General features: G+C 35.4%; 1 protein-coding gene across 1 annotated transcript in view; it reads right to left on the bottom strand.

Annotated features, from left to right (window-relative positions):
- Positions 1 to 2,143: 2,143 nt before the first annotated feature.
- The window catches only part of LOC121386582, a 31,851-nt gene continuing 17,890 nt past the window's right edge, over positions 2,144 to 16,104 (bottom strand). Inside the window, exons 5-6 of the mRNA XM_041517532.1 lie at positions 9,874 to 9,979; positions 2,144 to 7,922 (exon numbers count right to left, since the gene is read on the bottom strand). Of these exons, the coding sequence (XP_041373466.1) occupies positions 7,874 to 7,922; positions 9,874 to 9,979 (155 nt within the window). The 3' untranslated portion in view covers positions 2,144 to 7,873. The remainder of the gene's footprint in view (positions 7,923 to 9,873; positions 9,980 to 16,104) is intronic.

Below are 16,104 nucleotides of genomic sequence, written 5' to 3'. Positions count from 1 at the left end.
CGTGATCATTATCTCTGGCTTGAAGCTCCGCCCATATTATTGTCGGTAGGACCCACCGCAAGCGCGGGTTTAAACAGAAACAGTGGTGTCAGTGAAAAAACACCGATATCACTGAAGTCTGTCAGTTAACAGCTAGTTAAACAGAAACAGTGGTGTCAGTGAAAAAACACCGATATCACTGAAGTATGTCATTTAACAGCTAGTTAAACAGAAACAGTGGTGTCAGTGAAAAAACACCGATATCACTGAAGTCTGTCAGTTAACATCTAGTTAAACAGAAACAGTGGTGTCAGTGAAAAAACACCGATATCACTGGTCTGTCAGTTAACAGCTAGTTAAACAGAAACAGTGGTGTCAGTGAAAAAACACCGATATCACTGGTCTGTCAGTTAACAGCTAGTTAAACAGAAACAGTGGTGTCAGTGAAAAACCACCGATATCACTGAAGTCTGTCAGTTAACAGCTAGTTAAACAGAAACAGTGGTGTCAGTGAAAAAACACCGATATCACTGAAGTATGTCAGTTAACAGCTAGTTAAACAGAAACAGTGGTGTCAGTGAGAAAACACCGATATCACTGCAGTCTGTCAGTTAACAGCTAGTTAAACAGAAACAGTGGTGTCAGTGAAAAACCACCGATATCACTGCAGTCTGTCAGTTAACAGCTAGTTAAACAGAAACAGTGGTGTCAGTGAAAAACACCGATATCACTGAAGTCTGTCAGTTAACAGCTAGTTAAACAGAAACAGTGGTGTCAGTGAAAAAACACCGATATCACTGCAGTCTGTCAGTTAACAGCTAGTTAAACAGAAACAGTGGTGTCAGTGAAAAAACACCGATATCACTGAAGTCTGTCAGTTAACAGCTAGTTAAACAGAAACAAAACACCGATATCACTGTGGTGTCAGTGCTAGTTAAAAGTGAAAAACCACCGATATCACTGCAGTCTGTCAGTTAGTGAAAAAACAGCTAGTTAAACAGAAACAGTGGTGTCAGTGAAAAACACCGATATCACTGAAGTCATGTCATAAATTAACAGCTAGTTAAACAGAAACAGTGGTGTCAGTGAAAAAAAGAGAAATAAAGACCTTTTATATCACTGAAGTCTGTCAGTTAACAGCTAGTTAAACAGAAACAGTGGTGTCAGTGAAAAACCACCGATATCACTGAAGTCTGTCAGTTAGCAGCTAGTTAAACAGAAACAGTGGTGTCAGTGAAAAAACACCGATATCACTGAAGTATGTCATTTAACAGCTAGTTAAACAGAAACAGTGGTGTCAGTGAAAAAACACCGATATCACTGAAGTCTGTCAGTTAACAGCTAGTTAAACAGAAACAGTGGTGTCAGTGAAAAAACACCGATATCACTGAAGTATGTCAGTTAACAGCTAGTTAAACAGAAACAGTGGTGTCAGTGAAAAACCACCGATATCACTGAAGTCTGTCAGTTAGCAGCTAGTTAAACAGAAACAGTGGTGTCAGTGAAAAAACACCGATAACCGATATCACTGCAGTCTGTCAGTTAACAGCTAGTTAAACAGAAACAGTGGTGTCAGTGAAAAAACACCGATATCACTGCAGTCTGTCAGTTAACAGCTAGTTAAACAGAAACAGTGGTGTCAGTGAAAAAACACCGATATCACTGAGTCTGTCAGTTAACAGCTAGTTAAACAGAAACAGTGGTGTCAGTGAAAAAACACCGATATCAGTTAAACAGCTAGTTAAACAGAAACAGTGGTGTCAGTGAAAAAACACCGATATCACTGTTAAACAGTCTGTCAGTTAACAGCTAGTTAAACAGAAACAGTGGTGTCAGTGAAAAAACACCGATATCACTGCAGTCTGTCAGTTAACAGCTAGTTAAACAGAAACAGTGGTGTCAGTGAAAAACACACGATATCACTGAAGTCTGTCAGCTTAACAGCTAGTTAAACAGAAACAGTGGTGTCAGTGAAAAATGTGTTTACACCGATATCACTGAAGTCTGTCAGTTAACAGCTAGTTAAACAGAAACAGTGGTGTCAGTGAAAAACAACTGTACCGATATCACTGCAATCGTGTCTCATACACACACACACACACACACACGATTCTGTCAGAGGGTAAAATGTCTTGTGGATTTTTTGTTTTAAGTTAACATTGTGATAAAATGAATTACTCTTTATCATTAATGTATTATTTTCCTAACTCTAACACTAAACTTAACCCATTTTCTTTCTTGGGGAGGCCCTCATACCCCCCTGTTGACTGTAGATACATTCAGTTCCATGGTGCCATGCCATAACTTTCTTTCTGGTAGAAACATTAAATTGAATTACAAGAGGTATGTCAGTCTACAAAGCTCAGCTATTTAATTTTTAATTTCGTCGCTTGTAGATAATTCAGAGACACTTTTCATTGTTAGAATTCTAAACTTCCAAAATGTATCTCTGTAGTTTGTAGAGAATTGTAGTATCAAGTTTTACAACTATCCGCTCAAAAGTCAAGATTAAGGCAGACTTTCGAAAACATGTTTTTATATTAATCAATTAATCAATCAATCAATCAATCAATACATATAGTTCTTAAATGTCTCTCTACGCGTTTGTGGAGGCTACCCCAGATCATCCTTGTACCAAGTTTCAGGAATACCTAATAAAAACTATGGGGGGAAATAGACTTTCAAATCTGAACATCATGTTTTAAAATGTATTTAAAAATTATCAATTCGAACTATATCTCCACTAGTTTGTAAAGGCAATCATTGTCAGACATATCAAGTTTCAGACATATCAATTCAACTATGTCTCCACTAGTTTGTAAAGACAATCATTGTCAGACATATCAAGTTTCAGACATATCAATTCAAACTATGTCTCCACTAGTTTGTAAAGACAATCATTGTCAGACATATCAAGTTTCAGACATATCAATTCAAACTATGTCTCAACTAGTTTGTAAAAACAATCATTGTCTGACATATCAAGTTTCAGACATCAATTCAAAACTCTGGGAAAATATAGAGTTTGAAAGTTTCAGTATTATAGTTTTAAAACGAAGAAAAGTTGAATATTTCTGAAATATCTCTCTACTACTTTGGGCAGACTGAACCAGATCGTCATTGTAGCTGTGAACACACGAAGAAGATAGAATTTGTAAATTCTGACGGACGCCGGACAAATCGGATAGAGAAAACTTGTGGACGTCATAGCGGAGCTAACATAAATGGCAATGGAACTTTTTAAACCATCGCATTTGCTGCTACAAAGTGGGGGCACATTGTTGCTAGTTTTGTTTTTTTGTTTGTCATTGTTAATAATGTTTACAACTAAATGACACATTAAATAAAATTCATTTTCGAAATTAACTGTATTTGATTGTGCTAAGGTTTGTAATAGACCATCTTCATTTTATTCCCGAATACCCGGTATGTATTTACCTTGTACGTACTTTTTTGAGAGATAAAGATTAGGAAGACCAAAAACCCACTGAATGTACAAAACCTGATATTCTAAACAAGAAAGTGCATTTAATAAGCAATTTAGTCATTGGACATGTTTCGTGAGTTGGACACAGTCGATTAAGTTGAAATGTTTTAAAGAGCAAATATGGTAAAACATTTTAACACAATGTGTAACAAAAATAATCATAAACTAGTTTAATCTAATCTAATCTTGTCTACTACAATATCTACACAAAACATACACACACTATTTAGTTTAGTTTATCAAAGGAACAATAAAAGGTAAAATCCTAGAGCTAGTCAGGAAGCCATAGGTCGATTGTGGGGGAAACCTACATTTACCGCACATTGTGTTCTTTGCTGCTTATTAAACTATTTATATTTATATTTATTATTATTATTATTTTTTTTTTTTTTTTTTTTTTTTTTGGGGGGGGGGGAGTGGGGGACGTTTGTAGCCCTTTGGGCAATTCCAGATATTAACCCTTTTTAACAAGGTTACACCCAAATATTGAAAAGTGTAGATTTTTCTCCATTTCTTACAAAACACTCATACTAAAAACATCAGTTTTGCTTGTGCCAATGTCCATTCATTAGGTAGGTACTGTTCAGTCGATTTTATGAATATTAGTCCCTTCCTGGTCATACCAACATAGCACTTTTGTTTTGCACTTAATGGGATATGTAAAACAGTATAAAAAGGATATTCAAGTAGGAAGAATTAAGAAATAAAATCTAATAAAATGAACCCTTGGCTCCCGGAATAAACTCACAAAGTGTAACAATAAAACAAACAAAACACGTAAACCACCTAAATTCGTCTAAAGAATACCTAACAATACAAAATCTATCTATATACATTAAGTAAGCAATTGATATATGTAATGAACTTATTCAATGGGAGTACAATCTACGTCAAATAGTGTTGTTTTTTCCCCCCAAGGCTACACCCAAATATTCAAAATTGACATTTTTTCTCAATTTATTTGGGAAGTATTTATACGAAAATAATTTCTTATGCTGGGGTGGGGAGCTTTTGCAATATTTGGTAAATTCCAGATATTAAACCTTTTTAACAAGGTTATGTCCAAAGATTCAATAATGTAGAATTTTCTCCATTTCTTGTAGTGTCCATACAAAAAAACACAAAAAACCAACACATTAATTTTACTTGTGCAAATTTTTATCCTAAAAATTCTTCAATTTTATTGCGAATGCTGAACGTATCTAATTAGTGGTATGCAACCATTCATATATAGTTTGAAAACTATTTTAAGATTCTACACCAAATATATATACATTATTTAATGAACAATGACAGGTAAAATACTGGAGCTAATTCTGGAGCCATAGACCGATTCTGGGTGGGACGGGGATTGGGGTGAGGTGTGTGTGTGGAGGAACCTGTGTTTGCGGATTTGTTTCCCTTTATTGGTTTATGATGATTTGATGTGTGTAAGTGTGGGAGGGGAGGGAGTTGTGTTGTTTGTTAACTTTCTGCACTTAATGGGATATCAAAACACGCATAAAAAGATTTCTAACAAGTGTGATGAAATGACATTTTAAAAAATAAAATAAACCCTTGGCTCCCGGACTTTGTGAAGTGTAACAATAAAACACGTAAACTATCTAAAGTGCATCTAAAGAACAGGTAACAATACACAATCTAGCTATATACAGTAAGAAAGCAATGGATATTCGTAATGGAATTCGTAAGTTTTAGTACGCATGCAGAATATATGTCACATTTTGGCATGTAACCATGCGTATATAGTTTTAAAACTTGAATGCATGCTCTGTTTAAATAAGTGCAGTTCTTTTGTGTTGGACGTACACATTGGACTAGCAAACAGTGAGCAATGTAAGTAGAAACCGGTAAAGTCAATAATGGCTTCATTTGTCCATTACTTAGCGTTTTAAATTATGTCACTTAAAATGTATTTGTTTTGAAAGAAATTGTGGAATGGTACTCCCAAGGCGTGTGACGGACGTACGTGGAGAATTGGCGAAACGCCAGTTCCATCAACACATTGTCAACATTCTGTGAATCGCTAGTAGTCAGGTAATTAATTTCTGTTTCTACATACAGTCTGAACATCAGGGAAAAGCATCACTACTTATTCAAAATTTTAAAAAAGTAAATATTGTGACGGACGTAAGTAAAATGTACGACATATTTACGTCTGATTTGGTTGAATTAATTTTAACATAAGATCAATACTGGTCCTACCCACCCTCCAAAACCACACGTCAGTGGTAAAACATAATTATAATAATTGGGAGAGGGGGAAGAATAATGAAGAAAACCGTTGGGGTTTTTTGGTGGGGGTTTTTATGTTGTTTTTTAACATCATTAGATCACATTGATTAATAATGAATCATCAACAATGGTATGTCAGACTGTTGACTGTGGATGCATTCAGTTCCATAGCGCCATACCCAAAAATTTCTGGCAGAAACACTACGCTAGATTTAAATCATGTGGTAATTTTGACATATTGTCTTAGAGAGGAAACCCACTAGATTTAATTTCATGTGGTAATTTTGACATATTGTACTAGATTTAAGCCATGTGGTAATTATTGCCTTAGAGAGGAAACACGCTAGATTTAAACCATGTGGTAATTTTGACATATTGTCTCAGAGAGGAAACCTGCTAATTTAAATCATTAAATAATAATTAATTTTTTTTTAGAAATAATTTAAATATAAAAATAAAGAAAAGAAAAGACAATAAAATAAAATAAAATAAAATACTGCAACACAAAACCCCCCATTAAAACTCGTAAACCATGCTACAAATGCAATGTTGCACAATGACATCTCCCACACAATGTTATTTTATAAACTTTTCCATTATACTTTCTGCAATATGCCGTAATACTTCAATCAAAATTGTTTAGTAATATAACAAAATAGTTTACTAGACTTTGAAGACCACAGACAGACGTGTGACCAATACTGTGTTAAGTGGGTGTTTATGACAAGTTTGCTGTCTTTGTGCTTCTCGTCTGTCTCTGTCGGATGTATCTAATTGCATAAAGTGAACTTGCAAAAGTTGTAGATACTTTGATTACTTAAGATGTGTTATACAAATTCATTGTACCGTACTGATCGCGATGTTTAAACGGAATGTCATGGAAGAACTTTACAATTTCGACATGCCATAGTTATGTATGTACATATTATGCGTGGGACTGGTTAATTTATATAGCCCGATTACATAAATGGGGAACTTATGAACTGACCGTAACTCTATAATACAATATAGCTATCATGTCCAGTGTAATCATAGTATGTCATATTTGTTCAGATCACATACCTTCAGAATGTAATAACTTTGCAAATTATCGACCTACGTTTAATGAGATTTAAGAACACGTACTACGGTGAGACGCCATAATTGACGTATGCATTCATAGTCATTAAATAAAAACATTTCAATGGTAATTTTAAACTGAAAGCGGTCCAGCGTTAAAAAAAACTAAAAAAGTTAAACGATAGTTTATTTTTATGTAATGATATTCAAAATCACGTCATTCGGGTTAGACGTCATTTCCATTCAAAATGACTGCGTCACATAATCTTACGTCATTTGAATATGTAGTAATGGCTAACTGGAATTAAAGTTAACAAAAAAACACGTTGTATTAAGTCTGATATTATATGATAAAGATAGTATTACCCTTGTGTAATTCGGTATCGGCAATATTATATATTAAGAATACAAAAATGTTATGAAACAGTTAAGGTAAAGCAATTGCATGTGCATGTCTGCCTTTAGTGTTCGCATATAGATTTAATAATTGTATAAGATTTCAAATGAAACTGCTTACCAGCATTTAGTCTACAGAGTTGATCATCTGTAAGCAATTTTTTTTAATTTACACACAATGTATTTAGTTATTATCATTAGTGTGTGTGTGAGTGTGTGTGTGTGTGTGTGTGTGTGTGTGTGTGTGTGTGTGTGTGTGTGTGTGTGTGTGTGAATACTTTATGACAGTTGCTATGGATTTAAAGCTAATAATGTTATTATACGAATTGTAACATTATTCATTATACAGTTTTCGTCGTTTACCGTTTGATGCAAACGACCCATAGTTATTTTTCAAAATAAAATATAAAATTAGTGAAATACTACACTTCTAACTGTGGTAACGCAACTTTATTCTAATCTGAGCTACAGGAATCGGCAAAATATAAGATACTGGAACACTCAAATGTAACAAAACAAAAACAAAGAGAACTATAGGGAAAACCCCATGTAAATCCATATTAATTCAATCTAGGCTTGTTTCCTGAAACAGTTTCATACCCAGAAATTTAAAAAATAAAATAAAATAAAATAAAATAAAACATAAAAAAAACTCTGCGAGTTCTAGCGTTAACGTAATTTTCTCTTCCGTTTTTGCCAGCTTGATTTTGTTCTTCTTTAGTTATTTTGTTCATTCTGCACATCTTCAGCTTTCTTCTTTATTTTCCTGTAAATAAATGTAGTCTATGATTTACTTCTAATGTTACATCACGTAACATATTAATATTTATTTAGTGTTATAACAAAATTATCCATGTTCCAGCCTCTTTCTTAACAATGGCTAATCGGGCCCCCATTTGTTTCCTAATACCTGGCTGGTTGGCCAAGTGGTTATGGTTGCGGCTGTCAAATGTCAGTGGGTTCGAATCCTGCCAACTGTCACTTTATGTGTTTAAACATCTGTAATAATCAACACTAAAATCAATTGCCTATCTGAAGTTAAACTCATTCCACTATTTGATATAACTGGTAAACATTCATTATTGTGTTCCTTATAAACAGCGCTACCAAGCAAGAATAACATCTTACATTTTCAGTGCAATGGTTTTGCATGTGGTATTTTTCAGATCACATAGTTTGAGAATTTGATAACTTTACAAATTAGATGTAAATTAATCGAGGTCAAGGCAATAGGTGTTTCGATATTGTCAATATCATATATTAGCAGTGTTTCTGCCAGAAAGAAATTATTGGGTATGGAATTCAGTGCAACCACAGTCAACAGGGGGTATGGGGGGGCATCCCCCAGAATGAAAATGGGTTAAGGTTAGGGTTAGGATTAAGAAAAATCATACAGTAATGATAAGAGTAATTAATTTTGATAAAAAGTTAACTTACAATTTTAAAATTTGGGTATGGTGCCATACCCGTTTTACCCCCTGATTAGGAATACAAATAATGTATTATGCTCACCAGAAGATCGTATAATACAATTTTTATTCCTAATATATAATGTTGACGATACAGAAATACACTCTGATATGTATATATGTATATAGATATATATATATATATATATATATATATATATATATATATATATATATATATATATATATATATATATATATATATATATATATATATATATATATGCGAGCCTCTGGCGAGCATAATACATTATTTTTATTCCTAATATATATTGACGATACCGAAATACACAAGGGTAATAATCTCTTTATCATATGAGCTCAAGCTTAATACCCAACGTGTTTTTGTAAACTGTACACGCAACTTTAATTCCAGTCCGCCATTACTAGATATTCAAATGACGTAAGAATATGTGGCGCCGTGTATTGTTGAATGGAAATGACGTCAAACTCGAATAACGTCATTTTGAATGTCCTTACATCAAAATAAAGTTATGCCTAACGTTTTTCGTTTTCAGTTTTTCAGCTTTCAGTGTTAAATTGCCATTGAAATGTTTTTATTTGATGACTATGAATGCATACGTCAATCATGGAGTGTCACCCAAGTACGTTTGCTTAAATGTCAATAAACCTAGTGCCGAGACCTCGACTAATTTACATCTAATTTGCAAAATTATCAAATTCTTAAAGTATGTGATCTGAAAAATATCACATACTTTGATTGCACTAAAAATGTAAGATATTATATGATATTATAATGAGAAAACCATGTCAGGATTTGTCGCTGCTAATCCTTAGGTATGTTTGAAGTAATTACTTAGCCACTGCTAATCTTTGGGTATGTTTGAAGTAATTAACTAGCCAATGCTAATCCTTAGGTATGTTTGAAGTAATTAAGAAGCCTTCTCCCACAAGATGAAGAAGTATTTTCTTTTCTTTCTTTAACAAATTGCTACTTTACATCAAACACTGCTCTTTAAATACTATTGGTTTTCTCATCAGAACGATTTCAGGAAATATGTATAATTTTCACCATCAGATTTCAGGAAATATGTATAATTACTGGAAATTTCAGGAATTACACATATTTCCTGAGTGAATCAGACATTACACATATTTCCTGAAATGTTCAGGAATTATACATATTTCCTGATAATACATATTTCCTGTAACATATATACACACATATATATATATATATATATATATATATATATATATATATATATATATAGATGATTTGATTACCTCTTGTAGACTATCCAGCCAGTAGGAACAGCAAGAGCCAGTACAACAGCGATCACAATGCACGATATAGCACCTGTACTTAAGGCAGACATGCGCTCTGGACCATCTAGAAATATACAACACTATCAATTAACTTAGCGATTAGATTCAACCTAAACCACCAACGTCTGCACAAATCAGAGGAACGTCCTGACTAGGTCGTGAGTGCCAACTGTAGATATACTGTCATTTTGCTGGTTCACTAGTTGTACAATGATCATTCCCCAACAATGATGATACCCACAACAGTACTAATAATTTAGACAGACAGACACTGTATCTGTTTACAATATCCAGTGTTCAGAACAAAGATTGTGTCTGATGATACATGTTGTGAAGCAGTACGTACATGTAATTAAAATTACAAGACTTGAAAGAAATTATTTTTCAAGTTCAATATATATATATATATGTTATATATATATAGTTAGTTATATATATATATATATATATATATATATATATATATATATATATATATATATATATATATATATATGGTTGCTATTTTATTTCTCACTGTATTACTAATTTGTGGGTGAGAGTGTAATACTTTTAGCCTTTTAACTGTGATAGTTGTGGGTGGGTTTTTTTCATTGATCTATATAAGTTGGAACTTTTCACATACCCGTGCTACACTTTAGGCTATATAATCTTCTTCTTTTTAATATATGTGGGTGTTTGGAATATCAGTTAACACTGATACACACGTACATGAAATTACCACTATATGGTATTGTGAAATGTTATTAACAGTTATTTAATAAATTAAAACTTTAAATTGGTATGTTTGGCTGCCTCATCTGCACGTACTCACGTTAGCCGATCGCCAATTCGCCATAGACTAAACGGAATGTAGCTGGCAAATAAAACATTTCCCGTATCGCCAAAGTAGCGAAAACAAAATCTGACATCTGGGAATAAACATACTCTAGTCCAATTTTATTTTTTATACACACTGTCATGTTTACAAGGAGCTCAGGTCCGACTTCAGCCAAACAGCAGACGTGTCACTAAACGTAGTTCCAACATATTGTTATTAATCGAATACATTTTCTGTGGACTATAGTCACATTCAATTTGTCACCCGAGATGTAATTGTTACGATAATGAAGTTTCGTTGTAATAAAGTTGGTGTACTTTCAGTTTGTCACCCAAGATGTAATCGTTACGATAATGAAGTTTCGTTGTAATAAAGTCGGCGTACATTCAATTTGTCACCCAAGATGTAATCGTGACGATAATGAAGTTTCGTTGTAATAAAGTTGGTGTACATAAAGTTGGTGTACATTCAGTTTGTCACCCAAGATGTAATCGTTACGATAATGAAGTTTCGTTGTAATAAAGTCGGTGTACATTCAATTTGTCACCCAAGATGTAATCGTGACGATAATGAAGTTTCGTTGTAATAAAGTCGGTGTACATTCAGTTTGTCACCCAATATGTAATCGTTACGATAATTAAGTTTCGTTGTAATAAAGTCGGTGTACATTCAATTTGTCACCCAATATGTAATCGTCACGATAATGAAGTTTCGTTGTAATAAAGTTGGTGTACATTCAATTTGTCACCCAAGACGTAATCGTCACGATAATGAAGTTTCGTTGTAATAAAAGTCGGTGTACATTCAATTTGTCACCCAAGATGTAATCATCACGATAATGAAGTTTCGTTGTAATAAAGTCGGTGTACATTCAATTTGTCACCCAAGATGTAATCGTCACAATAATGAAGTTTCGTTGTTATAAAGTCGGTGTACTTTCAATTTGTCACCCAAGATGTAATCGTTATGAAGAACCTGGCCACTTCTTTCGAATCGGTCAAATCCCAAACAATGTTGGTTTTGTTTTCTTTCTTCTAAAAAAGCAGAATGGACAACTGATATTAATAAAAGATCACTACTAATGGCTAGGTAAGTCTTAGTGCGACTGAAAGTAACATAACACACAAACGTCAGTGGTCACATACATCGTAAACACTGTTTCTGATCTACATTTTGGAATGGCTGTAGTCAAATATTGCAAATACAATAGAGCATGTTTTCATTGATGAAACTAAAATTGAATTTTATTATTCATGAATGCAGGGTAGCTAAATATCACACTGATATTTACTAGTATGTTGATTTAGGTTACCAATATACGTCAAACTATGTATACAGTTACGTAATAAAGTAGATGTATACAGTTACGTAATAAAGTAGATGTATACAGTTACGTAATAAAGTAGATGTATACAGTTACGTAATAAAGTAGATGTATACAGTTACGTAATAAAGTAGATGTATAGTTACGTAATAAAGTAGATGTATACAGTTACGTAATAAAGTAGATGTATACAGTTACGTAATAAAGTAGATGTATACAGTTACGTAATAAAGTAGATGCATACAGTTACGTAATAAAGTAGATGCAGCCAATTATAATAGAACAGTTACGTTTGTTTTATTTAATGACGCCACTAGAGCACATTGATTTTTTTTTATCGTATCATCGGCTATTGGACGTCAAAAATATGGTCATTGTGACAGGATATTTTATTTGCGCTTCCCACAGGCAGGATTACACAAACCATGGCCTTTGTTGAACCAGTTATGGATCACTGGTCGGTGCAAGTGGTTTACACCTACCCATTGAGCCTTGTGGAGCACTCACTCAGGGTTTGGAGTCGGTATCTGGATTAAAAATCTCATGCCTCGACTGGGATCCGAACCCAGTACCTACCAGCCTGTAGACCGATGGCCTGCCACGACGCCACCGAGGCCGGTGCAAGTGCAGTCACTGTCAATATTTTGCCCTCCAGTCCTCAACAAATGACCCAAGTACACAAACCATAACATTCTATCAAGATCCTGTGGAACCCCTTCCAGTCAGAATAAAATCCAGAACCCTCGTCAAAATCGACTTCCCAGACCCTCAGTAACAGGTGTAACCTCCTCCGACGGCGATAACTTCCCGTACCGTCCTCCTCATCGACTGTACGAGACGTTGCATATGACGCTGAGGTATTCTGTTCCATTCCTGTTGCAGAGTCTGTTCCAATTCCGCCAGATTCTGTATTGGAGGCTCCCTCTCACGTACCCTGCGACCCATGATGTCCCAGATCATCTCTATGGGGTTTAAATCTGGACTCCTGGCAGGCCAGGGTAGCGTTGTGACTGCCTCCTGGTGTAAGAAGTCAGTGACGACACGTGCACGATGCGGCCTAGCATTGTTATCCATGAAAATTGGCCTTGTGTTCAAAGGATGATTATCAAAGTGTGGCACAACAACCGTGTCCAAGATGTCTGTGAGGTAGCGTTGTCCGTTTAGATTTTACCTGACAGTTACAAGGTCGAGTTTGCAATCGTGTAACATGCAACCCCACACCATTATGGACCCTCTGTCAAATGGAACCTGCTGCAAGATGTGCCTTTGGGCATAAGCTGTACCTCTCTGGCGCCAGACACGGGCTCTACCGTCAGTCATGAACAACAGAAATCGACTCTCGTCCGACCAGTGTATTCTTCGCCATGATGCTAAATTCCATGGACGTCGCTGTTGACACCAGGCCAGCCGTGCGGCAATGTGAGCACGGGTTAACAACGGACGTCGGACGGGTCGTCTGGCTCTATACCCAGCTGCCTTGAGTCGATTCCGCACCATTCTGTGTGAAAGACGACGATTTGGCAGCCATTCTCGTTTCAACACGCCACTTCTCATGAACGGATGAATCCTGGTGATTCTCAGAAGGGCGGTATCTTCCCTATGACTTGTCACACGTGGTCGTCCGGAACGATTACGGTCCTTAACGTCATTGGTTTGTTGATGTTTCTGGACCAATCGGCTGATGGTGGATGCATGATGGCCAACATTTCTTGTGATGGCTCTCAGGGACATACCCACATTCCGCATGCCGATAACCTGCCATCTGACAGCATCTGACAGTTGGGGAGGCCCCATATTCTAATAACATCAATTAATTCACAAAATCTTCTCAGTTTTCTAACAGTAAGAACGGTAGCGTGAAACACGTGTTTTGCCCAGTGCGGGGTACTCGTAATGCACGTTTCACTACCCGCATGCGGTAGCACGTGCAGATCGTATCTCAATATATGGTGTAGCAAAAGGGTCATGATTGTGGACCCCACAAACAGACTTTTAAAATATTTAGAAATTTTGATATGAGGCCTGATTGTTTTGGGTGTTGCGATACTTTTTTTCCAGGTGTATACAATAATAAATGCAATGCTTGACACAGTACACAGCCTTTAGTCATTGTTCCGAGTAATTGAGTTGTTATTTACACTAGGTTTACAAGCATATTACGTCTTATGTAACAGTAAGCTATTAATTACATATAACAAAAATGTGGGGGAAAGTAGGACAGTGGCAAAACATGAAACCTGGGTAGTTTGGCCTGTTCTGTCCAAAAACAATGTCCAACCAGTTTCCTTTGCACTGACTTTCTATGACATACCCAAATAATCCTTTGTTGTTGTTGTTTTTCAAGCCTGGAAAATAATATTTCTAACTTTCATTTTCTATTATGAGCCCATATTAAATAATAGTATTCTGGCTAAAACATTTTAAATTTGCCAAACATTTATTGAACATTTAGCCAAATTGGCTAATTATAAACAAGCTATATAACTGTGAACAATGACATTAAATGTAGTTCAAACTGAAACTTGAACAGTTTCTCTTCAAGTCATGATCAACACGAGTGTGACGGTACATGCTCTTAATTTCTTTTCGCCTGTGGCGATATTAATTGTTTTAGAGGACCGTGTGCAGTTCCAAATGCACTTAGCCCAGATGGGCAACTTGTTACGTAATAACTTCGCGCGACCATGCATTCCAATATGCACTTAGTCCAGCTGTGGAGGCCATGTGACCAGTAGTTACGTAATACCTCCGAGAGTGATTTTGGCGACTGGCGACAGAATGTCTGGTCATCTAAGGAAAGATACCGACTCTGGCAGAGGTGGAAATATCAGATGATACGTGAGGTACCGCCTTGTACCCCCAGGCGATATTCGCTGCCTCTTAGAGTTTTGAATAAATAGCTAGGATTTTAGAGATATCAGGGAGAAACATAGGAAGGCTCCAGGGGATCGCTGTCCATCCGGACTGGTAAATAATTTTATTTCTGCTCTGTGTATAACCTTGATGTGATTGATGTGACTTTAAATATTTTAATACTGTATTATACCAATATTATTTAGACGGTGCTGCCGGTCATCTGACGCAGTAATCTGTAGGCTCACTGTCCTAAATAATTATAAAAAAGCTTAACCAGTCATCCTAGAGGACCTAGGTAAACTGTAGGTTATTGTCTTTATTGTGGTAGGTACCAGTATTAATTTTGTGTTACAAGGTTACTGAATGAGTAGTTAAGGGTTAATTAAAAATTAACCAGTTAGGAATAGAGTTGTAATTCCTATATTAATTAAGTTCCCCTGGCAGCGTTTCTCAATTATCACACGTTATTGAACGATTACTAAGGTTTAATTAAAAATTAACCAGTTAGGAATAGAGTTGTAATTCCTTTATTAATTAAGTTCTCCTGGAAGCGTTTCTCAATTATCACACGTTATTGAACGAGTAGTAAGGGTTAATTAAAAATTAACCAGTTAGGAATAGAGTTGTAATTCCTTTATTAATTAAATTCTCCTGGAAGCGTTTCTCAATCATCACACGTGTGAGTGTTGTGTCACGGTGAAGTGATTAGCATATTGTGTAAACTAGACACCTAGAGATCAACTAATTAAGTGATCAGTTCTGGGTTGTTATTAGTTGTTGTTGTTAATTAACTACTGCGGCAGTACATTTGTCAGCGTAGGTTAATACAGATTCCAAAGTGTATTGTGTTTTTGTTGTGTTTTCTAGTGAACTAAACGTGCTATAATAATATATACTTTATATAAGATCTTATCTCTGATCATACCTAGACGAGCCACATTAGGGTATAACCGCCCGTTACAGAGAGATCTAATAGATATAGTGTTAGGAGAGATATTTGGACAATCGTGTTTCATTCAGTTACGGGTATTATAGAATCCCCGTGACAACGAGACTGTTGGTTCCTGTCTGGATAGGAAAGCTTAGAACTCAGAGAAAGCTTTTGACAAAGTTAGGACAGATGCATTGAAGCTGAATACGCACCAGTGTTGAATATCGGGACACATGTACAGATGTATATGCTAAATTG

Source organism: Gigantopelta aegis, chromosome 12, assembly GCF_016097555.1.
Source record: "Gigantopelta aegis isolate Gae_Host chromosome 12, Gae_host_genome, whole genome shotgun sequence".
NCBI lineage: Eukaryota > Metazoa > Mollusca > Gastropoda > Neomphalida > Peltospiridae > Gigantopelta > Gigantopelta aegis.
The sequence above is the reverse complement of the archived record's forward strand: the minus strand, read 5'-3'. Positions and strand labels throughout refer to the sequence as shown.